Source organism: Crinia signifera, chromosome 8 (assembly GCF_055691185.1).
Source record: "Crinia signifera chromosome 8, ASM5569118v1, whole genome shotgun sequence".
NCBI lineage: Eukaryota > Metazoa > Chordata > Amphibia > Anura > Myobatrachidae > Crinia > Crinia signifera.
Window position 1 is genome coordinate 164,508,237 of NC_139224.1, and position 27,065 is coordinate 164,535,301.

At 46.5% G+C, this 27,065-nt stretch overlaps 1 protein-coding gene across 1 annotated transcript in view; it reads right to left on the reverse strand.

The window, feature by feature from the left end:
* Positions 1-27,065, reverse strand: part of LOC146027319 (FRAS1-related extracellular matrix protein 1-like) — a 110,796-nt gene that overhangs the window by 38,236 nt on the left and 45,495 nt on the right. The window contains exons 18-24 of the mRNA XM_083158250.1: positions 26,603-26,788; positions 25,035-25,231; positions 19,677-19,896; positions 17,687-17,831; positions 14,109-14,250; positions 8,975-9,170; positions 2,202-2,466 (exon numbers count right to left, since the gene is read on the reverse strand). Coding sequence (XP_083014376.1) covers positions 2,202-2,466; positions 8,975-9,170; positions 14,109-14,250; positions 17,687-17,831; positions 19,677-19,896; positions 25,035-25,231; positions 26,603-26,788 — 1,351 coding nt within the window. The remainder of the gene's footprint in view (positions 1-2,201; positions 2,467-8,974; positions 9,171-14,108; positions 14,251-17,686; positions 17,832-19,676; positions 19,897-25,034; positions 25,232-26,602; positions 26,789-27,065) is intronic.

Here is a 27,065-nt window from a genome sequence, read left to right on the forward strand (position 1 = left end):
AAATATGGAAATGTTTGCTTAGTCTCAAATGTGGAAAGGAGAAATTAGGAAATACAGTAGCAGAGGGAACGAGATCTGTAACTACGTGTAACATCATTAATGGGAAGAAAGTAAGCGTGAAGAGAATGTGAGGTGTTATGTTGGGAATGTGTGCGCAGTCTTGTGCTGAGCAGACTCCAGATTTCCTATCCTCCAGGGAGGCTTTAAGTCCTATCCCAAGATGGCCACCATCATCACAGTTAAGTATATGCAGGGGCCACCTTGTCTTTTACTGTGACATGATTGGAGACAGAAGTCTTCTACTTAGGTCCTATAAAAAATTAATTTTTAATTGCTAGAACACTTCTCAAGCATCCCGTACTCACTGTTACATGTACGCTTTCGATTGTAGCCTTGAATAAGATTCTACAATCGAAACGTGTTGGTATTTTTGTGGACTTGCACTAAAGTGGATCACCTGAATTTTTTGGACAGTAACAAAGGTATTCGCTTTGGACCCCCTATATAATTCTTAATTAAAGTTTTCCGGAAGGTCTATTTTTTAAATTGGGTTTAAACATCAGACATCTACCTTGTGGATGTGGAACCTTTATGGTGGTCTCCTTATGTTTTTTGCTTTTATAAGGATCTATTAAAGTTTTTTCGGATTTCAATCCATAATTCATCATGGTCTTTGAAACCAAAGAGAAAGATACCTTGATGTGATTAGAATTTGTTCCTGAATTGTGAGTTTGGGTACGCCCTAAAAAGAAGCCTTTATATGTTTCCACTTTTCCCACTGTGAGTGAAAAGTATGTTTTACCTACCCCTACCACTGGGTAGCCTTCTCGGATATCTTCACCTCTCGTTAAGTTACTGGGCTGTTTATATCGTGACTTATCTGCTGGTGTGTAACTATATACCTCTGCCATATCATCCGCACACACATCATTTCCAATATAGTGGAGAGGAATACAATGAGCAAAGGGAAGGAAGGGAAGAGGGAAAGGAGATCAAGGAGATCAGCAGTGTATGGACACCCGACAGCCTGCGAGCCACCGGGACCTTCCCGGCGGCAGGGACGCATGTGATCCGTTGTGATGGATTGCATGCATCCCTACTTCCCGCCCGCCTCGCGGCCGGAAACAACGGGTGGTCGGACGGCCTGCCCGTCCGACCACCTGCTCGGGTCCGATGCGCATGGGACCGCGCATCGGACCCTATGGAATGTCAGGGAGGGATGATTTGGTCCGATTTAATGGGCCGATTGGTTGCAATCGGACGAAATCGGACCAAATCGCCTCGGTGTATGGGGGCCTTTAGAAGTTCCACAGCTGCCACCTGCATTAAATACAACAAGGATCCTCATAGACATCCTTGATTTTTTGATAAGCAGATTGGTAGCATCCCCCCCCCCCCCAGATCCCGGCGCCCTAGGCAGCCACCTAAAGCTGCCTAATGGTAGAGCTGGCCCCGGATGTCAGCCGCCCGCGGCACACTTCGTCCCACCCGCATCAGCATGGGAATATCCAGCATTATCATGGGGACGCCCATGAAACACTGGGCGTTCCATGTCCCATCGCAACCATCGCCCCTGCGTGCCCACGTCAAGCCCCCCCCCCCCCCCCTTCCTCCCAGCTGCAAACGGCTCATGTGCAAACCCTGACCATTGTGGCAGGATCCGATTTCGGTTCATTGCGAATTAACTAGAATCAGACCCTACAATGCTGGGAATTGGACCACTGTAATGTTCTGTTCCCTGTACTGTTCTGTTGCCTGTACTGTTCTGTTCCCTGTACTGTTCTGTTCCCTGTACTGTTCTGTTCCCTGTACTGTTCTGTTCCCTGTACTGTTCTGTTGCCTGTACTGTTCTGTTCCCTGTACTGTTCTGTTCCCTGTACTGTACTGTTCTGTTGCCTGTACTGTTCTGTTCCCTGTACTGTAATGTTCTGTTCCCTGTACTGTAGCACAAACATAATTCTCTGACATTGGAGATGTCACAAACCTGTTCCATAGTGTCCTTCTGGCTTTCATTCATGATAACACCCAAAACACGTGACAATTACACCGAAATATAACGTTTATTCCCCACCCTGCCTATTGCCATAGCCCTGTAACTCATTCCCATACCTTCCTGGCATCCTGCCTGGCATCATGGTGCCATTCCAAGACATTCAACCCTTCCCGAGAAGCGCGGCATTGACTAAATCATTCCATCTCACCTGAACAAGTCCGTGCTGGCCCCGCGGCTGTTGTCATGGACGTAGCAAACCTTCTGGGCCGCCACATCCAACTGGCTGAAGCTGGGAATGGCAGTGCCAGGATAATTGATGTACTCAATCTGACCATGCACAGGTGGCACGGAGACGGCATACAGCAGCTTCTCTGGTTTGCCCGTGCCATCTGTTGCCATCAGAACATCTGTCATCAAGGTCACCCTGTCACCCTCTGTTAAAGTTACAGGTCTGGTGAGTAGAACAATGTCACCTATAGAACAGGGGGAAAAAAGGGGGGTCAGGATTAGGGACCAAATACCGAAATCATCATAGAGGAAATAAAATAAAATGCAAGCAGACGCATTTACTGAGCTGTGACATATTTGTGTAGCACAGATTACTCGTCAGCCATACATAATATGGCATCTGTCTCATTAAGGGTACCAGCGTACAAGCTTTGTCTAGAACGCAGATCATATGGGTGGGGGGGGGGGGGATTTACTTCCTTTGTGGAGACTTATTGGGCCTTTTAATAAACGTCAATGCTACCGGTAATTAATTCAGTGACTCAGTATTAAGGGGGAGATTTATCAATGATTGGAGAGATAAAGTACCGAGCAGTCAGCATCTAACTGTCATTTTACAGGCTACGGGGAAGATGTACTAAGGGGGGGATTCTGGTTGTCCACCAGCCCCACCTTGCGAATGGTGGTACGCCGGCGCACTATTCGCAGGGCGCGTACGGTTGCGCGGCATGCGGCTGGATGTTTCACATCCATTCGCCTGTCAGTGGGAACCTCCCACATCTATCGATGGTCGCCGACCATCGAAAGATGAGGTAGGTGCACACATATGTAAGGTTGCATCTCTCTTCAATGCTTAGTGTAATGCTCTTTTATTTGAAAAATGACAGTTTGAAGCGGATTGGTTGGTACTTTGTCTCTCTCCACTTTTGCTCACTGGCTTTGATACATTTCCCCGTAAGTAACTAAAACAACAAAACATTTAAAAAAAATGGCATTTAAAAAAATAAAAAATAAATGAGAAACTTAAAAAAAGAGAATCGGGCAGCCCAGTAGAAATGCAGTGCGTGCAGTGAGTACAATGTCTCTGCAATGTCAGCGGGCCAAAAAAAAGGGAAGAGAACCGTGGTGTATAACTCATACTAAATGGGTTTGCAGCCATTGTAGATCATGTATTAATTAAACGTGTTTCCATTTATGCTTCATTACAGTAAGGACAATGGTCTTCAAAATATGGTTTTTCAACACTCTGGCAGATCAGCCATAATTAGTACTTGTCTCTAAAGTTGCTATAAAGGAAAAGATTATTATCATTATTACATTATATTTATAAGGCAGTATGGATGGTGTAGTGGTTAGCATTACTGCTTCACAGCGCTGAGGTCATGGGTTCTATCCCCACCATGTGTTATATATACAGACAGTACGGATAGTGTAATGGTTAGCATTACTGCCTCACAGCGCTGAGGTCATGGGTTCTATCCCCACCATGTGTTATATATACAGACAGTACGGATAGTGTAATGGTTAGCATTACTGCCTCACAGCGCTGAGGTCATGGGTTCTATCCCCACCATGTGTTATATATACAGACAGTATGGATAGTGTAATGGTTAGCATTACTGCCTCACAGCGCTGAGGTCATGGGTTCGATTCCCACCATGTGTTATATATACAGACAGTACGGATAGTGTAATGGTTAGCATTACTGCCTCACAGCGCTGAGGTCATGGGTTCGATTCCCACCATGTGTTATATATACGGGACAGTACGGATGGTGTAATGGTTAGCATTACTGCCTCACAGCGCTGAGGTCATGGGTTCTATCCCCACCATGTGTTATATATACGGGGCAGTACGGATGGTGTAATGGTTAGCATTACTGCCTCACAGCGCTGAGGTCATGGGTTCTATCCCCACCATGTGTTATATATACAGACAGTACGGATAGTGTAATGGTTAGCATTACTGCCTCACAGCGCTGAGGTCATGGGTTCTATCCCCACCATGTGTTATATATACAGACAGTACGGATAGTGTAATGGTTAGCATTACTGCCTCACAGCGCTGAGGTCATGGGTTCGATTCCCACCATGTGTTATATATACGGGACAGTACGGATGGTGTAATGGTTAGCATTACTGCCTCACAGCGCTGAGGTCATGGGTTCTATCCCCACCATGTGTTATATATACGGGGCAGTACGGATGGTGTAATGGTTAGCATTACTGCCTCACAGCGCTGAGGTCATGGGTTCTATCCCCACCATGTGTTATATATACAGACAGTACGGATAGTGTAATGGTTAGCATTACTGCCTCACAGCGCTGAGGTCATGGGTTCGATTCCCACCATGTGTTATATATACGGGACAGTACGGATGGTGTAATGGTTAGCATCACTGCTTCACAGCGCTGAGGTCATGGGTTCGATCCCCACCATGGCCCTAACTGTGTGGAGTTTGTATATTCTCCCCATACTTGTGTGGGTTTCCTCCGGGTACTCCGGTTTCCTCCCACAATCCAAAAATATACTGGTAGGCTAATTGGCTTCCAACAAAATAAACCCTAGAATGTCTGTGCGCGTGTACATGTGGTAGGGAATATAGATTGTAAGCTCCACTGGGGCAGGGACTGATGTGAGTGTTCAACTATACTCTGTAAAGAACTGTGGAATATGTGTGTGCTATATAAGAAACTGGTAATAATAAGGCGCCACAAGTGGTCTGCAGCGCCGTACATCTGGCAGCAGTAGGACAGTGCAGGGTACGCAGAACAACAAACACAGAGCAGGGGTAACAGCAGAACAATTCTTAGTGTAGCTGGGGAGCCGGGTGAGCAATGGCGTAATCGGCGGAGAGTGGCTGTGAGCGAAAGAGGGATTCTAGGCTAAATGGCCACTGAGTAGGTGACTGTCACTGATGTGTGAGAACAGGAGGAAGGAGGGCCCAGCTCAGATGCGGAACTACCATTGGTGTAGCAGGTACAGTGCTCCAGGGCCCCTGACAACCAAGCCCTCCAGACTCAGCCTCTGTACTCTGTCAGGAGGCGGCAGCAGGGTAACAGCGGGGTGTCCCCATAAAAACACTGGGCTCAATTGGTGCCCAATTCAGACCTGATCATATGGCTGCTAATTTGCACAGAGGCCAATTATCAATCCATTGCGCAGGCGTACGGTCAGCAGTACACATGCGCACGCGGTACACCTGCAGCTTGTTCTATTCGCACGTGGTACCAGGTGAGTGACAGGAAGTGGGCGTGTGGGGGGGTGGTGACCGGCCGTTTAGTGGGAGTGTCCTGTGAAACGCTACGTTCCACACCCAGGATAGGAAGGCCATTAGTGCATTTGTGGCCTAAACATCATAGGGCACTAGTAGGCGGAGGTTGATTTTCCAGCGGCAGATCCATAAATTGGGATGGCCACCTGTCAGTACATACAGATAGTGATGCCAATCCCGTGGCATTTTTCAAAAGCCCAGGGATCGGGATTCAAAAATGCTCAATCCCGGGATTGGCATCCCTAAAAGAAAACGCCCCCCAGCCCATCATTATCTTACTTGGGGGGGGGCGGGGGAACAGGTGGAGGCAGTGGGTGGGTGTTGTGCCGGGTGGTGAGGTGCAAGTGCTCGGATACTGCCCGGCATTAAATCGCACATGCGCAGTCTAATCCTGAATTCCCAGACTTTTTGGGGCCAAATCCCAGAATCCCGCCGATCCTGATCCCGGGATTGGCCACCCTAATTACAGATGTTAAACACACCGAAATGAAGCCTCTTGTAGCACCAGGTATTACACTCAATGACATTTCATGTTCCTTACTTTCTCGGTACAGACTTTTTTTCTGAGGACAGAGAAGTTTTATAAGGGAAAAAGTTATGTCCGAAACTCTAAATGTATCTATTGCTGTCACACCTGTATGAAAGCTACTGGGACAGTGCAGGGTGTGTTACATGTTCTTCTTCCAGCATAGAACAAGTCCCGCAGCCTCCTAATTATACTGCTACCCAGTGATGAAGGACAGAGAGTTTAGGCAGCAGCAGTAGCCTCACCATGTTCTCTATCTTAGAACCCCTGGACCCGGTTGGAATATAAGCCCATACAAAGTAGTCGGGCCGAGCCTGGAGGATCTTGGTGCATTTCATTCATCCAGAACGCAGCCTCCGGCCACCGATGGGTCAGAAGACGTTACATAAACCTCTTTGTTTATATGTGTGATCTATATAGATTCACAGGACTAAGTAAAAAACCAGACCTGGACAAGACCACTGAACGCCGGACCGGACATCAAACTCCGCCTGTGATAGCTTTCAACAGGGACATGGGGAAGGGGACATTACAGCCTCCCTGCTCTGAGTTTTGCTACATGCCCGGACCATACAGGAAGGCTTTATTCTCTCCCTCCTCCGCTCTCTGGTGACAGCTGTCACAGACAGCCCCCCGAACAGGACACCCCCAGGACCGGACACCCCCCCGGACCGGTCACTACAAGCTCCGGAATGCAGAGTTTGACGGTCCGGCATTCCCGGTCCGCTTTTTACCCATACCCTAGATTCACTGTGATAATATACATTCTTTGCTGTATGTGACTATGTTTATTTATTTGTACGTCTGCCACTATGTGCAAGTACCACTGTACCCCCTGCTGTGTAAAACCATAGATAACATTTAACCCTTTATCACTAAGCTTCCGTACATTGCTGGGGAAGAAAAGTCTGCAGTGCGCGGGGTTAAGTATATTTCCCTATGGCTAACATATTTGCTCAAAGCACATATGAACTGTTATTCTGTATACATTACTGCCGGCGCTCTCCCCTTCTGGTTATTATTACTGTATTACACTCTGCGTAACCTTTCTCTTCGCCATGTTCCGCCGCGCACAATGATTATTTTAAATTAATGGATTATCCAAAAGAGGACCAGTTGGCACTCTTCTCCCCCAAAAAAGAGTGGGGGGGATAAAAGTATCCACTGCAGCTGTTTACTCATAAATAAAGCCTCAGCTGTAAGAAAAATGAATTAGTTGCATTTAATTGGTAGGCTGATCAAGCACCTCTCTTTATTATTACAGTGTCTTGTTGTTCCCCCCCTCTATGTCAGGGTGCGTGGCACGCTGACAAAGTGTTTATGAATCGTAGTTTGCAGATGGCGCTGACGGCTCTCGCTAGTTATAAGCACAAGTAGCATTATAGACGTAGAGGGGGTGCATTTTTTTGTTTTGACTCAGATCCCCCCCTACCCCCCTTCTAACCGCCCCCACCCTCTGGGAATTAGCTGTCTCTGGTTCTCCCGTGCCAATCTCTCACTGGCAGAGTTATCCCACAAGCTCACATTCAATAAATTACAGGCGCCTGGCTGGCACGGCCTTACAGAAATGTATTGCTTCCAGGGAATACGTGCCACCCATGTTCAATTCCTTCTGGTTGAGTGTCATACGTACATAGGTTTTCAGTGTTAGTGTATCCATGGCAACAATTTCTGTTCCAAAACTTTTATCAATCACGAAGCTTCTTGTGTGTAGCAGCTGCGATTTTTTTTTTTTAAAGCCAATCAAAGAGTCTATTTTCTAACGTGACATGGAAATAAAATAGTATACACGATACCCCAAAATAATAAGAATTGTTAATAATTTGTAAGTAATTTTAGGTGATTTACGCTGTACCTATTTTATTTATTTTTATTATAAATATTGGGCCAAATTCAGTTAAAGCAAAAAAAAAATAATTGTGATAAAAACTTTTATTGGTTCTGTATGCAAGGGGAGCAATTACACTTATATTGTTTCTGTGCAGGGTAAATACTGGCTGCTTTTGCATGTAGCCCACATATGTTAAGCTTGGTACACACTATGCGATATTGACTTGTTAGCGAACGATATTGCGCGAACTCCCAGGCAAATGATCTATCGTTCTGTGACGTCACCCAGCCCCAAACCCCAACCCCCCTGCCCCTCCCCCAATATGGATGATGTAGTCAGATTTGACTACATGCACATATGACAAAGGTGATCGTTAACGGTATAGTGGGTCACACTAGACGCTATGCTCAATAATATCGTTAATTATCGTTTTCGTGCATATTGTTAGCCAAAATCGCATATTGTGTACCCAGCTTTATTTTTACACTGCCATTTATATTTAAGTTTGAACACCCCCCACCCACCCAAAACTGACTCTCTCTGTACATGTTGCATCTACCCCATCTGCAGTGCAGCATGGTTTTGGCCATTTGCACCCTTTTTTTGCTTTGCTAACAAAGCTGTGTCAGACACATTGGCAGTAGTTCTGTTTTCAAAAAGAAATAAAAACAATTTTTTTTTTTTTTTGCTGCACAACGAATAGTTGGAAAACTGATCATTTATAGTCACGTTTATCACCCAATTATCTCGGGGTAGGAAACTTGGTGTTGCAAAATTAAGGAACCCTACGTAGCGTTTTTCCGCACACGTGGGAAAATGTGATACTATTATGGAGGTAATTAGACTTGGCGACCGGTTGCCATGGCGATGACATCCCTACAGATGGCCCGTCGGAATGGTCATTGAGAACAGACAAGCGATTGTCAGCAGTCTTGTAAAGTCGTCTCCGGGATTCAGCTATGCAGATAATGCTCATTTGCATGTCTGGAGAGTAACACTGCGCTGCGGGCTCGGGGCTGGGTTCGTACACTCAGAAGAGGAATTTATTTACTGGCCTTGTATTGTGAACCAGCGCGTAACACTGTCTGGGTGTGTAATACACGTGTAATGCGCACAACTCACCTTTCTCCAGGTTTAATACAGAGATGTAGAACGTTTCGGAAGGCGAGCGGTTGTCCCCATCGGTTAGGTAAAATCGGAAACTGTCGTGCCCTTTGCAGCCGAGGATTATGGTGTGGAAGTACCAGATATGGTTCATGTCGACATCCTCCTGGGTAAAATTCATGCCGGCGTGGAGCGTCACCCAGACAGATGCCACCTGGGTAAATGGAGAAGAAATGTGACACTTACTCCTAACAGCATCATTTCTGGGGTGTGGATCGTATTGTTGACAGTCATTAGATCGACACCGTTGGGTCAACAGGCAACTAGGTCGACAGGGTTCTAGGGCGACATGGGTGAAGGTTGACAGGTGTCTAGGTTGACATGGGAAAAGGTCAACATGGGTTTAGGTCGACAAATGCGTTAGGTCACCATGGTTTAGGTCACCAGGTCGACATGGGTTTTTTCACTGTTTTTTTTTACCTGAATGTCGACACAGTCGACATGGACACAGTCGGAAGTCAACTGCAGCCCCTCGCATCGCTTGCTTTGCTCGCAATGCATCGGGCACGGTGCCGAGCGGGCGAGCGTACTATTTTATTCTCCCACCATGCCCTAGTGTCGGCTCAAAAAACAGTGAAAAACCCCAGGTCGTCCTCACGACCTGTCAACCCAACCCATGTTGACCTAACGCATTTGTCGACCTAAAACCATGTCGATCTTATCCCATGTCGACCTAGACACCTATCGCCCTTCATCCACGTCGACCTAGAACCCTGTCGACCCAGCGGTGTCAACCTAATGACAGTCAACCTAAGTCGGTCGACAATACGACCGTATCCCCATATCTGTCCTGTATTATACTTATGCCTGGGACTTTAATTAAAAGACACAGTAATTGCATACAATAAATGCAACTGATGTTTCCCCACTTTCAGATATTTATGTATGGCCGCCTGTAACTATGACCAAATACACACAGAGGCCATGTGAGCTTCAGTCTTCTTTTTATACATTTAGTGCAGTGGTTCTCAACCTCGGCCCTAAGGACCCCAACAGTTCACATATTCCAGGTCTCGTCACAGAATCACAAGTGAAGTAATTAGCTCCACCTGTGGATCTTTTAAACTGTGTCAGTGAGTAATGATACACCTGTGCACCTGTCAGGTGACCTGGAAAACTTGAACTGTGTGGGGTCCTGAGGTTGAGAACCACTGATTAAGGGGAATATGGGGCTCTGATAGAAGCAGTCAGTAAGAGATATTCATTGCAATTTTCTAGGGATGGCCATCAGTGGGTTATCCATCGATGGTACCATTGATGTATAACCTCAATGGTGTAAAACCATTCGTAAAGGGAACCCTCGATGGTTCCAGCCACCAACGGTCACCCCTACTTTAATGCTCAGTAATTGTGGACCCATTAGATTCCGGGTGGGTGCAGAGCTATGCTCGGTGACCCAAAACCCAAGAGAAAAAAAAAATTTGATAGCTCTCTATCATCGATAGCTGGGAACCATCTGGTTCTCCCCCCATCGATTGTAAAAATAGTTACCATTGGTTATAGAGCATCAATGATTTGAAAACATTGATGTTATCTCTACAATTTACTTCCTGTTTCACACGCCAGGTGCAGTACCGCTTGTGCATCAGTGTCCATGTGACCGTACCAAGGAGGGCCATAGCCTACTCTTGAGATGGTGTTAGCTGATGAGGTCATTCTCTGGAATGACAAGCTCTAGACTAGGGATGGCCATCGTTGCCTTTTCTATCGATGTTTACCATCGATGGCAAAAGTGCAACTGACCATCAATGGTCTATAACTAGGATGACCATCAATGTTTTTACATATCGATGGTCATTCATTTTCTCTGACTGATTGGTCTGTGGACCAATCAGAATATGGGGGCGGGACTTCATGGGTGTCCTGGGCGGAGCAATGCTCCGTGTCCCAGGAAAATGAAACTATTCGTTTAACCTTGACATCGATGGTGGGAAACCATCTGGTTCTCCCACATCGATGGCAAAACTATTTGACATCGGCCATCAACTAACGATGTTTTCTAATCATCGATGGTCATCCCCACTCTAGACTGACAGCCTAGCAGCAGCCATTAAAAAGCATTTTATGCGGAACACAAGGTAGAGGCCGAATTCTACTACATTCTCTCCATCTTAAATCCTCGGGATCATTCAATTTTGCGGGGAATACCTAAGAACAGTTGTTTTGTTGGGGATGTCCAACAGTTTCAGATTAATGAATACATTTGGATTTGCTGTTGTGGATCACACCGCCACCACGCACCCTGATAGTACACTAACCTCGCTGTGGTTTTTGTAACCGCAACAGCTGAGAACGGTTTTCTTCCAATGAAATGTAAAAAAAAATTGTTACATTGTTACAGAAACGTTTTACATTGGTGTAGGAAGGTTCTTGTGATTACTCGAGCGTAACGCAATAAAACTCCCCGCTCGGTGTGTCGCAGAACACACTATAATATTACTTTAACACGAACTGGAACATTACAAGGTGTTGCCCCAGCGGCAATAAAATCACCTTTTTTGCCGACGCGTACAACATTTCCCCCCAAGTATATTTTCTTTTTCTTTTTTTACTGTATTCCTGAGACTTTCATCAGGGTTGTTTTTCATTCACGAAATCCTGAACCACTAATACCAACTTTATTTTGTTTTTGTTTTCTTTTTGCACAAAGAATGGAGTAGACCAGGATCCCCTGAGCAATAACCGAGTTCTCTAAGCACCCGAACATCATCAGTGCTGCGTTCCTATTGCTCGCTGTGTAATTATTCTGATTTTCTATAAATAAATGATGCATTACTCATCAGATGTTTTTCTTTTTATTCCAAAGACTATAAAAGTGCAAATCTATAACTTCACACGTCCATAAAAACTGGGCATCTGTCGGAGCCTTACAGCTATTGCCTACGTACAATGCTGCCTTGTGTTCTGCAGATCGCGTCTTGTAAAAGTAGGAGGAGGAGAGATTGCCGTTCACTTCTGGAAAGCAGGATAGAGGAACGCATATGTCTGGGGCTGTGCATAATTAAGATTTATTTTAGTGACGCGTTATTCAAATTAACCTGCATTAACTGTATGCACACATCGGAAACGGGTTTGAGATATGTTTATAATCCTTCTGGTAAAATTAGAAGGAAAAGTTTCCTATGGTTTACATAATTACAAGAACCTCAGAATGTAATCGGCAATTTTTGGGGGATATTGAGGATTCTTAATATTTTTACTTTACACAAGACAGGGGATGGTATCATGGCTTCCATCTGGGGAGGGTGTTCGATCCCTCCTGGGACCCCCTGCGGGGCAGTGACATGAAGTGAGATGGGAAATAGAGGCAGCAAGAAGCCACAGACTGAGAGTTATATAGTGGGAGGAGCAGGGTCCCCAGCAGCACAGAGTATATTAGGATCATGAGGCTTGAGATATATTCTAAAATATGGCTTTATTTAATAAAAGTGGCTCGGAGTATATTGTTAAGAGATGGCTGGGACAGTCTATTATATCCGAATGAGGCATGGAATACAGGAAGTAAATATGGCCGCTGTGATCCACATACACACTTTGGAAAATCAAAACGAGGCTTGAGACACAAACACATAAGTGTCTACGATAGCCTGGTTTATCTAAAATGAGACAGTCTATCATATAAAAACGAGGCGTGGAACACAGGAAATAAATATGGCTGCTGTGATCCATATACATGGATGGTAAAACCAAAACGAGGCTTGAGACACAAGCATACAAGCGGCTATGACAGCCCAGTTTACTAAAACGAGGCTTGAATCAGACGGAGTTAAAATGGCCGCCGTCGTCTATATATACCAGTAAAATGAAAGCGAGGCTTGGCATACAAACCCGGAAGTGCGGGGGCGCGAGACGCGCGAATATGCACACTATAAATATGCTCTCTGTGCTTTTGATAGCTCAAACTGAGGAAGCCGCCGACAGCTACGCAAGGCGGAGAAACGCGTTTTTGAGCTCCATTGCTGCACAATATACCTGCAATTTTCCCAGCCGAGTCACATCTACAGTGGACAGCTGCTATCCAGTTCATATACTGGTAAAGGAGGATCAGTGACGTGCCACCTACAGAATTACATCTGCTTCAGGAGGCATCCCCATGCACAAAATCATTGCTGGAGAACACTGATTGTGACCTGGACTGGTAACTATACCCTGGATTACAAAGAATTATTATCATGCCATAAAGCCTGCCAAATTGCCTCTTAAAAAACACCCAGCCAGCCATTTATGTTCTATGTTATTTGTTGTTTGTCATGTATGTGGATTTTATGTAATTGAAATGTTGAAGTGCACTTCATAATTATATATGTTTAATAATTTTTTTTAATAAATACAAATTGATTATTTCAACCATTGTGTATATTAATGTTGAATAATAGGGCAGACCTGCGCTTCTTAAAGTGACAGCATCCCTATTTTGGGATTAAGTCACTCTTTGTTTGAGTATATTAGGAGATGAGTGATGTGTCAGTGAGGACAGGGCTGCATGTGACAGGAGCCGTGACATGATGTGAGGAGGGGAAGGGAGGCAGCAGGAAGCCACAGACTGAGAGTTATATAGTGGGAGGAGCAGGGTCCCCCAGCAGCACAGAGTATATCAGGAGATGAGTGATATGTCAGTGAGGACAGGGCTGCATGTGACAGGGGTAGTGACATGATGTTAGAAGAGGAATGGAGCCAGCAGGATGCCACAGACTGAGAGTTATATAGTGGGAGGAGCAGGGTCCCCAGCAGCACAGAGTATATCAGGAGATGAGTGATGTGTCAGTGGGGACAGGGCTGCATGTGACAGGGGCAGTGACATGAAAGGTTTGAAGATATATAGTCATAGTAGCAGGATCCCGTCAGACAATTATTATTTGACCCGAGCCAGTTACTGCGGAATGGTCACCACACACGTGGTGTAGTCAGAGCACACATGAACAGAGTTGCGGAGGCCCAATATGATGTGAGAAGTCTGAAGTCACAGACCGTTCAATTGACTGTTACTATGAAGCAATTATACCTTTTTCCAGTCTGACGATAAACATTGGGGACATTGTTTTTTTCCATAAAATTGCCGATTAAGAATACAGTAATTCAACATGTCACCAACCTTTCTCTTGAGCTCGCCAAAGACAGGGGAATTATTGATGATGTAATGAATGAATTTTCTGGGCGAATCTCGATCTTCAGCTTCCAGGACCACACTAGAGATGATTTTATTTTCAGCGACATCAACCGCCAGTCCGCTATTTCTAAATTCATAGATAAATAGGGGTTAATAGCAGAGAGGTTGCCGACTGATCACAAGAACACAAGATGAACGGAGGTAATATATGAAGTGAACCCCGCAAGTATTGCAGAACATCACGGAGGGCAATTCAATGATGGCAGCAAAATTTTAAAAACCCTGTAGCGCGGCGTGCTACTATTCAATTAGAAGAGAGAAAATGATCCACGGTGATTTCTACAGAATCCCCAAATCAATTGGGAATTATCCTAAATTCATTGCCAGGACTTAGAAGGTGATTCTGATCAGCGAACGTACCCGTGCGTTCGCAGGGGGGATCAATGTTGAAGCTATGCGCATGTGCGTATTCACTTATGTGCATGTGCAGGGCCTCTATGCGGGCGCAATACTTCTCCCGGATAGGAGACGCTGCTGTGCACTTCGGGAGATGGGATGGGCGCTGTCCTCATCAAGCTTCAACCATTAATGAAAAACATTGCGATTCGCCAGTCTGCCGAGTGGGGATAGGGGCTAAAATTATGCATTTTAGTCCCACCTCCTTTTATCGGCACCGCGATTGCCATCGATTGTTTCTCCATCCTGCTTGCTTTAGGATGTGGGTGGAATGTGAGGGATCTGTCTACTCTTCCGGGAGTGTGTTGGAATACAAAAATAATTGTAAGTCTCCTGCGACCTCAAGGATTCCCAAGATTGGCATCCCTAATTTAAAAAAAAACTGCCTGTCCGGCTAGGGAGCTGGACAGGCGCTGCAGCCAGTAAGCGGGGGAGTCACTGAGCAGCCGTGCCAGTGTCAGCGGAGCGAGTAGGGCATGCGGTGAGTGCACCGCCCTGTGCAGCGTGGCTTTTAGCATTACATCACCCTGTGCTCAGGCACTGCCCGGCATGAGACTGCACGTGCACATTCTAATTCCGAAATCCCAGGATTTGAGACTCCAATCATGGTATTGAAATCCCGTCGATTTTGGGGCCAAATCGCCGGAATATCAAACGCAAATGCATATGGAAAGGTAATATGGCCAAAGTTTGACTGACAGGAAGCCGGCGTTTGGGATTGGTTACTAGGGATGGCCATCGTTGCCATTGCCATCGATGGCAATTCTGCAACTGGCCATCGATAGTGCTTAACTATGCAATGGATGACCATCGATATTTTTATATATCGATGGTCATCCATTGTATTTGATTGATTGGCCTGTGGGCCAATCAAAACACAGGGGGCGGGGCTTCACTGGTGTCGGGGGCGGAGCTATGCTCTGTGTCCCGGCACTTTGAAAAAAAAAAGCAATGGCCATCCCTAGTGGTTACCGTCCATTTTCTGGAAGTGTCAGAAAAAAACATAAGCTTGCCCTGGAGTTTTCAGGGATCAGCGCCGGCATCGTCAGACTGTCTCAGTCGCAGATTTGTGGAAGGGTCAAAGCTACTCAGATTTGCGCACTGGGGAAACTAATCGATGGTCGGGAATTGAGTATGGATTTGCAAGTGGAGAGTGGCTAGTGATAGTTTTGCAATTCATTCACAAATTTGCACAGGGAGTTTTTGCTCTCTGTCTGGGCGGCGGCTATCGACTCGTAGTCATAGCGATGAGGTCTGAAACAGGCCCTTAGTCCGATGTTTTAAAATGTTTGTAAATGTGATGATTTTTTTCATAGGGTTCACCTCAATCTTGAAAACTGATGGAAAATGCCCAAACTGATAGCTAGAAAATACACCCCTCAAACATTCAGTAATACAAGTTTTTAGTTGAATACGTTCAAAAAATGAACTTGTACACTGGGCGTCTGGAGGCCTCGTCTAGACCAATTAGCACATAAACAATAAAATCCGATCTGGAAATTTGTTCAACATTGGATGGGGTACAAGGGAATGGTGGGAAGGCCTCAGCTGCTGCAAAGCCTCCTGGGAAAGTAAATCCCCATTTTTCTTCTTGAATTGGTTCCCAGATCATGAAGCGGAATTATGACTGACAGCTCGCCTCCCCATTAGATTCCGTGTCAGGTGTGGACTTTACGGCACTGGTGTCTGTGGCAGACAAACACCATTCCATAGTGGTCCAAATCATTAACATCTGACTAGCCTGAAGGACAATTGCCCCCCGGAGGCCCTGGCTGCTTTGTCTGAGTCCTTATCTCTATATTCACATTGATTGTCTCACATAAAACACAGATATTACTGCCCGGGACTAGCTGGCAAATGTCGTTCATTGAACAAAAGGATTAATTAACTATTTCCTAATGTAATCTCACCACAATCGTTCACATAATACTTTTTATTCTCACCACAATTAGAGAAAGTGTCATCCATCTGGCCCTTTCTTACCGCATCTGTCTGTCAGTCTGTCTGAACGCGCTAATCTCGAAAACCACTAGATTATTTTATTTCTTCAGGTTTTCTATGGCTGGCCATCGGTCCCATTGCCATCGATGGTTACCATTGATGGCTATAGTGCAACTGGCCATTGACAGTGTTAAACTATGCAATGGGTGACCATCTATGTTTTTACCTATCAATGGTCATCCATTTTTTTGGAATCATTGGCCTGTGGGCCAATCTAAACACGGGGCGGGACTTCACGGGTGTCGGGGGCGGAGCTATGCTCCTTGTCCTGGCCCTTTGAAAAAACAAAACAGAAGCAAAACATCGATGGAGGGAAACCATCTGGTTCTCCCCATCGATGGCAAATGATTTTGAATCATCGATGGTCGATGGCCATCCCTATAGTGCAGTTCTTGAGGAAGGTTTAGGTATATTAACTATTGGCCTATTGGGAGTCGAGCAATATCAATTTATCATTGACGTGGGCAAAGGTCGATGTGGTTCTAGGTCGAAAGGTCATTAGTTTGACAGGTCGTTAGTTCGACAGGTCATTAGTTCGACAGTGAAAAGGTTGACATTGGGTTTTCACAGTTTTTTTACCTGAATGTCAACACAGTCGACATGGACACAGTTTAAAGTGCACCACATCCCCTCGCAATGCATTGGGCAAGGTACCTCGCTAAGCTCGGAACACTTTTATTCTCCCAACACGCCCTAGTGGATGGTAGGACATGAAATACCGCCTGTCGGCACATGTTGGCTCAAAAAAACAGTGAAAAACCCCATGTCGACCTTTTGACTGTCAACTTAGACACTGTTGAACTAATGACCCTTCAACCTAGAACCATGTCGACATTTTCCTATGTCGACCTAGACCCATGTCGACATTCCCCGTGTCGACCTAATGGTGTCGACCTAATGACTGTCTACCATCATGCTGTAGACCAAATGGCCGCATCCCGGGCTGACTCGCTAGTAATCACATGTATGTAGTTCCGGCATGTTATCTAGCAAAGCTGACAGCAATATACCACAACGATATGTATTTTCCTCAGAGCAGGTAGCACATTATTGCTTGCGCATAAATATGGCCGACGTCGCTCAGAGCATTTTCTCATGTTCTTCACCTGGTAAGCTTCGGTTTCTCATCATTGACGGCCATTACATGAACATGTAGTGTCTCTTGGACTGTGTGTTTGCCATCTGTCAGCTGCACGACAAAGCCATCTTGTAGAGTGTCTGTGTCATCATGCGTGTACACAAAGCCCATTCCTGTAGGAGAACAAGTCATTCATTTATCCTCCATAGAAATGGATGGGAAAGCGACAGAAGCTAAAGAATACTTGGACCTACATTCCTTGCATCCCTGATTTCATGAAGAAATGGGCACAGCCAGTGTGGCACTTCATGGGATTTCCATGGTGATAACCTCCACATGAGGATGGCAGCCATTTTGTTTTGGTGCAGAAATAATTTTCCTCAGAATGCAGCCTATGAATTATCGCTGAGCGATGTCACTAGTCTCTAGCCAATATAATACTGTTGTACCGGAAATAGGCTTCATTCTCATGTATGTTGTTTCACAAAATGGCTGCCTTTGCTTTGTGCCACATGCCTCAGAGAGGTCGCTAGGCACATGCATATCCCTGCACAGTGGCGTAAGTTATTCCATGCAGCCCGGAGGCAAGATAAAAGTTAGTGCCCCCCCCAGAGAGAGAGAGAGAGAGAGAGAGAGAGAGAGATATCAGAGAAAGAATGTTAGGGAGAGAGGATTTCACACTCACCCTCACCGTCTGCCGCTGCAGCGCCTCCCACTCAGATCCCTGCTCTTAGTTTGCACGTGGACTCCCAGCTCTTCATCACTGTTCCACAGTGACATTGTTGGCAGGCCGACTTCCGCCCCAGATAAGTGGCAGGGTGGAGTGGTGACGGTGCCGCGGCCGCATACACGCAATGGTACAGGGGAGGGGGCGGGGCCACCAGCACGCACGCACCACTGCACTGCACACAAGGGTACGGGGAGCAATGGGGATCGCCCACCCGCACCACACAAGGTTACGGGGAGGGGGCCGCACGTCCGCACCACTGCGCACAAGGCTACGGAGGAGGGGGGCCGCGCTGTGCTGCATATGCATAATATAGTCGCATGTTGCGACAGGCGGCAGCGGCTATGTTATGCAACACAGCGCGGGCCCCCCCTCCCCCGTAGCCTTGTGCGCAGTGGTGCTGAAGACCTATAAGAACTGTTCTGGAATCTGGTGTATGTTCTGGTCTTCTCCCTAATGTAATCAGGTCGGAACATCGGAGGCAATGGAGCCACTGCCCCCTTTAAGCCTGGCGCCCGGCGGGAGATGACTCCATTGCCTCCGGGAGTTCCGCCACTGTCCCTGCACCCCCATTTGTTCAGGACACAACATGGCAGCCGTAGTTCATCCTTTTGCATTGTTGGTCCACTTAAGGTCAACACATGAAATTGGTCAACATGGCTAAGGTTGACATGGAGTGTCGACAGTTTAAACGGTCGACATGAGTTTTTAACGTTTTTTTTTTTTTAGCCGACTTGTGCGGACAGGCGGTATTTCATACCCTACCATCCCCTGCAGCGTGGTGGGAGACTATAAGAGTGTGCCGAGCGCAGCGAGCCGTGCGAGGGGACGCGGTATACTGATTGCGCAGCACACATCGCTGACACATCACAATATCTCCCAGTGTGTAGGCCTCATTAGTCTACTATTCTCTTCCGAAACGTCTTTTTAACCCTAAACAAAAAGGATCTTCTGCCAGCAGCCGGCTGGTCTGCAGTAGCCTCAGGATTCCAGTAGAGGACATTCGAGGCCTATATATCATACCGTAGGCCAGAGAGGAGACGGATTTCCACAGGATCTCAGGCCAGAATATACGAGGCACTGACAAACATGACCCAGAGCAGGCGAAAACCTCATCTGGTGATAGAAACACAAACCAGCCCCCCTGAAAGTCCAACCAGCAGGAGATGGGAGCGGTGCACGGAGATTGGGGGTCTCGCAGGCGCAGATTAAGGCCCCGCAGGGACTTTTCTATCTGTATAATGAACACGCATAGGCAACACGGTGAATGTAATAAAAGTATGACACAAACCTTTCTTCAGTTCATCCAAGGTGAAGCTGTAGATCTGCAGGTCCGCCAGGACGTCAGTGGGGTCCAGGCGTTTGTCATGACCGATTTGGTGCTCGCCGTTTAATAACCGTCCGTGCACAGGGGGGCTTATAACTGAGAAGAGTAATACGTCTGGTGGGATATCGGGGTCTTCTGCGTTTAATGTGGCCGGGCCTATGGCACAGCTGCCTCCCTCAATTACCTAGGTGGGAGGAAAGACAGAAAACAGGTCCACAAACTTAGCAAAATAGCAAAATGGCGGCGTGACCTGCGACTGAACCCAGAACTTGGATCGAGCCGCCATGCTGTTGGAATTGGATATAAGGATTTCGGTTGAACCGAGAACAAAACAGCCAGCCTGGGGAGACAGTGTGGCAGATTGGTAATATCATAGCGCGCCGCTAAGGGAGACGTAGCTGAGATTACCAGCGCCAGCGACGAGACAATAATTCTCTCTAACCTACCGATATTACTCATGGAAAGAAAAACAGGATACGTTCAAATGATCCGTCTCTTCCCGGATTCCTTGTCCCGCTCTAAAACGGTCTCCATTGCTTTATAAACAGGTTATACACTAAATATATCAAGTGTGTGTCCGTGTGTGTGTCCGTGTGTGTGTCCGTGTGTGTGTGTGGCACGGGCTTCTGATTTGCAATTGATTCTGGGATTTACACCAGCTGAGAACCACACATGGAAGTTGGGGCTTAGCGCGCCTTTATCCCTTGCCATGGGCGTCTGGCGTAAGACCTGTTCTATTTTAGTGCGGTCTGTTTACACTTCTGTGGTCTGCACAGTTCACAGGGGACCAGTGATGATCAAATGCAAAACCGTCCCTAGCCCTGCCAATGGGGCGCCGCAGCACTAAATCACTTGATTCCCCCGCGCTTAATTCATCTGGCTGAGGTAGATGGCCGCACTCCTGGGCATCGCACAGATTTTTAACCTTTGCAGGGGTGTGGGAGTTTTTTGTAGCATTTTAGAAACTTTTGAGGAGAAGAGACGTCAGGAATAATCAGGAATTGCCTCTGTCATGGCGGTTTCATGACATAGCTCTTTATATGTACAGTACTTGTGCAGCCGCTCGGCGCTCTGAATATTTTTAAACGGGTGCTGGATGATCGGTGCGCGATGGTCGGGATTCTGACGCTCAGTACACCCACATCGGAATCCCGACTGTAAAACGCCCAACAGTCGGGATCCCGACTGACAGTGGCTATTCGCCCTCATGGGGGTCTACGACCCCCATAGAGGGAGCATAGAACCTGTGGTAAGCGCAGCCAGTGCACAAGGGGCTTCATTGCGCAAGCCCCTCTGTCGGAATACCGGCAGTCAGGATTCCGATATCCGTATGCCGACTGTCGGAATGTCGACAGTCGCTCCACATACCACACCCTTTTTAAACGTCCCCAATAAAACCCTGAAAACATTCAAACCTTATACTGTATATTTAATGGTTAAATGCAGTTTCTAGACCAGGGTTGGGCAATAAGCGGCTGTCCAGCTGTTGATGAACTACACATCCCAGCATGCCTTTCATCATTGGTATTTGGCCATGCTTAAACTGATGAGCATGCTGGGATGTGTAGTTTATCAACAGCTGCAGGGCCGCTTATTGCCCAGCCCTGTTCTAGACTATATAATGGATTTATTTACATAGAATCTACAAGGTAAATTTACTAAGATTCTATTGAAGATGGGATGTTGCCGATAGCAACCAATCAGATTATTCTTCATATTTATTTATGACCTACTAGAAGATAATAGATAGAATCTTATTGGTTGCTATCGGCAACATCCCATCTTCAATACAACTCCCATCTTAGTAAATTACATGGAGAGTGATAAAGCATACCTCCCAACTTTACCCACTTGGGTTGCGGGACCTGCCTCGTCAGAAGCGAGACCGTGCCAGAAGGGGGCGTGGCCTTAGATATGTTGGGCGGGCCTCTGGTTTATGGGCGTGGCATAGCATCACAATCCTTGAGCAACTGGACAGTCCCCGGCTACCATCACTGACATCCATTCCGGGATCACTGTGTGATCACAGGCACCCCCAACCTGCCTCTTGTCCGCAGGATACTGCGGCCCGCGGATGAGACAGCTAAACAGTGTCCAATTAGTGGGACTGCCCTGCTATACCTGGGACAGTTGGGAGGTATGACAAAGTATATAGAGATAAAATAGCAGCCAATCAGCTCCTAACTGCTATGTTACAGGCTGCGGAGTAGCTGTCTTAAGGGTCGATATGGGGCAAAGTGGCATTAGCGTATGTTATGTGTGCTAATACCACTTCTGCCTACCCCCTATATATGAAGGAGAAATGACAGCGGATCCCAATATATTACACATGCCCAATGAAGACGTCCGAGGATGAGACACAGCGCATATGTACTATAGGGGAGGGGGTGTAGCAGGGAGCACCAGAGGGGGTAGTTTTCACGCCCCCACCATACCACCATACTTGCCTACCGTCATTGACTCTTTGTAGCTTTTTGGGGGTCTTTAAGCCCTGCCCCATTCCTGTAAATGCCATAATTTGTGGCTCTTCAGGGAGTGGGTGGTAATAAGTGACATGATTTGAGTCATTTTTAGGCATTCAAAAGCTGGCGATACCCCATAGAAGCCTATGGGCTTCTTACCACATCCCTCGCCGCCCTGCACTGGCCACGCCGTTCCCCCCTCAACCTGCGTATCGCAAAGGGCAGTTCTTGTGATAAGAGCTGACCTTTGCGAAGCAGCCGGCGGTGAATGAGTCGGTCCCCGCGTCTCTTCCGGCCTCGTGTGCCCAGCAGCCCCCTGCTCAGGGATTGCGGGGCTCCTCCTCCTCCCCCCTGCACCCTTTATCCCATAAAATTAATCAAATTTTGAAAATTGCTACACGATACCTTCATCCACTCGCCTCTTCATATTTTTAAAAATAAAATTCCTTTATGTCCCACAGTTGGATGTATCCTTTAAATGCACCTGTGAGTTGTTCAATCAGCTTCTGTCTCACATCCTACCACGTCGGATTGTATTTACAATTTTCTAGGCTGTCAATCTCAGGATTAAAAGCGTGGATCCAGGGGTGAGAGCCACCATTGAATTTTGGGACCAGCCATCAAATTTTGGGCAATGTATCAGTCTAAAATTCAAATAGTGGAGTCACGCCCACTGCCAGTGAGACCCAGTTGGTGAGGTTTGGCAGAGGTTGGGGTGGCAGTTGGTGGAGCCACCACCCATTACCTCTGTTATATATTTGACCTATTGATAACTTTGGTAGACAGAAACACAATCCTGTAGAGAATCTCTATATAAAAAGGCTAACTCTCCTCACCTCTATGAGGTGAAGTACCACCGCCGACCACTAGAGGCTACTTGACAGCCCAAATGACTCCTTTGTGTGCAAAAAGAGTCATAACCAAAAGTGAAAGCGATTTTTGCAGTGACACTGATCTGTTTCAGACTTGCTGGACATGGAGAGAGGGAGCTGCGAAGACAGAGATTGGACATAGGAGCAGATAGGGAGTGGGGTGTAGAGTTTGTGGGCGAAAAAGGGTCACAGCTCACAGTGAAAGTGAAAACTTTCACAGTGTATGGCAGAAGCCGTCATTTTTCACAAGCTTTTAACTAGTTACAGTATAAGTTGGGCCTTCGATTACGATAAATTGACCTATGAGGATTTGTGAGGTATTTGTGTGCTATTTGTAGGCCTCAGATTCAGGTACTTAGAGTATGAAATGTTCCCTAATGTATGAAGCAGGGGATTATACGCCAGGGAAAGGCTTCCTAAAAAAAGGCAGCTAATCATTAGCAGCTGTCCCAGCGCATGTATAATCCTGTCCCCACTCAGCAGGTGTCCGGAGTACTGGTGACACCATGCGTTTCAGTGGCTGGAGATGAGAAGGAGATTTTCCCTCTCTGGAAACTCTGCTGAAGGATTTAAGGTACAGGAAATATTATTTTCTACCGTTCGTGAATTTGCCAAACACTGAAGACCACGTGCAGCGAGAGACAGTGTCTCAGTAACAGGGATAAGCACATTCACCAAACACTGGGCAGGCTATAGAACTGCAGCCAGGATGCTTGTTGTTTGACCACCCAAAAAGTTGAATCAGTGACCATAGTGGCCAAAGCCCACATTTCTGAATTTCATTGATTTGGTTCTTAAAATGTCAAATTAAACCCACGAGCTCAGAACTCTGCCCCCTGTCCCCGTAAGTGACGGGTTTTAAGCAGGACTGGTGCAAAGTTTTTCCCAGGCAAAATGTCAGCTTACTGCTCCCACCACCAGTCACCAATGTCGACTTTCAGGGTTGCCACTAGGAATTTTGGGGCTCGGGACTGATTTCCAAGCCAGGCCCTTCATCAGGGGGCCCTCTGCCTTCACTTACCGCCCGACTCCTGCTCCGAGTCCCTCACCCCCTCCTGCTGAACGCAGCAGGTCCCGAAGCTCAGGCTTCTTCGATGCAGGAAGCCTGCGGACAATTAAAATGCATCACCAACTAATGAGCCAATCAGAGCTTGTGTACCGGCAGCCGCTCTGATTGGCTAACTGTACACGAGCTCTGATTAGCTCAAAAGTCGGTGCAGCATTTTAATTGGCCGCCGGTGTCCTGCATTGAAGAAGCCGTTCGTTCAGTGCACCGAGTGCAGCGCAGACAGCACAGCACAGGCAGTTGGGGGCGGGAAGGGGTTGCGGTGGGCAAATTGAGCTGCCTGGGCCTTCCAGAGGCCGGAGCCCGGGTCAGCTGTACCCACAGCACCCCCCTCTCGGCGGCCCTGCCAACTTTTCTAGTCAGGTAAAAGTGTGCAGGTGGAGCCTTAGATGGCTATGGGTCATAAAGTTGACAGTAATAAGGCCGACAGTCAATATGTCATAGGTCGACACATGAAAAGGTCGACATATCTTAGGTCAAAATGTCGACTCAAGCAATAGGTCGACATGGACGAGGTCGACAAGGTTTTTCATTTTTGTTTGGCGTCTATGTCAACATGGATGGATGACATGGACATGGTAGAAGTGTACCCTGTCCACTCGCACTCGCTTCACTCGCCATGCCTTGGGTACGGTGCCTCGCTGCTTATTATAATATAACTCTATGTCCACTTGGATGGTAAAGTATGAAAAAACACCTTGTTACACAGGCAAGTAGTGTATGAAACAGAGCGGGCTATACAGGAACAGGGCTTCACGGATTGGCCGCAGGAGACACACAAGTGAAAGCAATGGAATAATCAGATCTCATAAATACTGAAACCCTTCTTACGGTCGAAATCACTAGTAGGGATGACACTGCCCATATCAGAGACATTAGCAGCTGCAACATTAGAAATATCAGTGGATGGAAAGCATTTTACCGTTATGTTTGCAACGTGGAGCTGAGGCGGTTCATCGTTTGTGGGCTTGATAAGAATGTAGAACGGTACGGTCATAGATTTGTGGATGGAATCCGTAACCGAGACCATGAAGGAATCCGCCGTGGGCTCGATGTGCTCATGTTGGGACTGGACGTAGCGGATGTATCCGGAGGTGACGCTCCGTAGACTGAACGAACCTGGCCATGGAGACAGAAGCCGCGCAGTAAATCATCAGTCGCTGTAACTTTGTTCTTAATACATTTTTTTATATTTGTATTGTGATGTATCATCGTGGTGGTCACATGTGTATTACTACTGCGGTGGTCAGTGGTGAATTAAATGTAATTCTAAACCAGATGGCAACAGATTGAGCTATCACTATCAACAGGAATACACTGTGATACCTAATATAGACTGACATATAAACTTTGTCATCATTAGTTTAAAGGATTGACTGTCATATGCTCAGCTCCTAACTGTCATGTCTTTCAAAGATGGAAGATGGTTGGAGCACCACTTATCATACACAACAAGTTTTATAAACGCGTTTTATCACTTGTTGATAAATAGTGGGTTTGTTCGATTCACGTAAATGTGACCTTCTCTAAATACAGGCAGAAATAAGCATTTGTTATTATCAAACAGAATGCAGCAGCCGGTGCCTCCAGACTTGGCACGGCCATTTGTGTTATCATCCATGGGGATGTAGCAAGGTTTCAAAGGTTTCACCAACTGATGGTCATCCCTGTTCTTTGACTGACTGAGCCATGGGCCAATAAATATCTAAGGGCGTGGCTTCATGGGTGTTGGGAGGGTGGAGCGATGCTCTGTCTCCCGTCACCTTGGGGAGAAAAAAATGTGGTTATGCTGTGCCATCAATGAAGGGAAAACCACCTGGTCTTCTCCCATCGACGGCAAAAGCATTCAACATCAGCCATAATCCATTGATGTTTATGAATCATCGATGGTCAATAGCCATCTCTACACCAATCTCTCATGGACCCCAATTAGTGTAACACGTACCCTCACTACACTCACCCCTAAATGAGAACAATAAACAACTTAAAATGATTCTTATAGAAATATACCAAAAAGCAAGTTTGAAGATCAATACTTTACAACGAGCTAGGGATGGCCATCGACCATCGATGATTCGAAATCATCGATGGTTCATGGCCGATGTTGAATACTTTTGCCATCGATGGGGGAGAACCAGATGGTTTCCCTCCATCGATGGAATAGCAAAACGATATTTTGTTTTTTTTATTTTTTTCAAAGTGCTGGGACACGGAGCATAGCTCCGCCCCCGACACCCGTGAAGCCCCGCCCCCTGCATTTTGATTGGCCCACAGGTCATTCAATCAAACACAATGGATGACCATCGATATGTAAAATTATCGATGGTCATCCATTGCATAGTTAAGCACTATCGATGGACAGTTGCAGAATTGCCATCGATGGCAACCATCGATGGCAATGGCAACAATGGCCATCCCTACAACGAGCCAAATATGTGACGGACCCTCATCTGCTGACTTCCTGTTATACACAAATAGGAGGTAACTCACTGATTCTAATCTCTGAGGTGGTCTTCTCCGATCCAGCCAGAGGTATTGTGTTCTCAAGGTATCCGTACTGCGGCTGCGTCTCCATGACGAATATTAAATCAACAGCCAAAGTGTCAGCATCAGAGGCGTTCATGTGTCTTGTACAGATGACGGAAGATGAGCCCTCATCCACAACGAATATGTCACCTGTGAACATTTAATTATATATTGATATATACAATAAACCCCCCCCTTCGTCATATCCAATGATCCTGGCTGAAACATGTAGGTTTTTGTGCAACAATGTAATAACAAGGTTCTGATTTCTTGGACACAATGTTGTAAATGTGCATATGAACCCTCCCTTCTTCCAGTTGTTAGTGTAGTTTGAACCCCTCTATCGAGGTCCTGACCTTGGTTGAACACGGATAGGACCTGGTTAGAGGGCAGTGTAAACCGGTACACGGGGTCATCCGACCCGGCT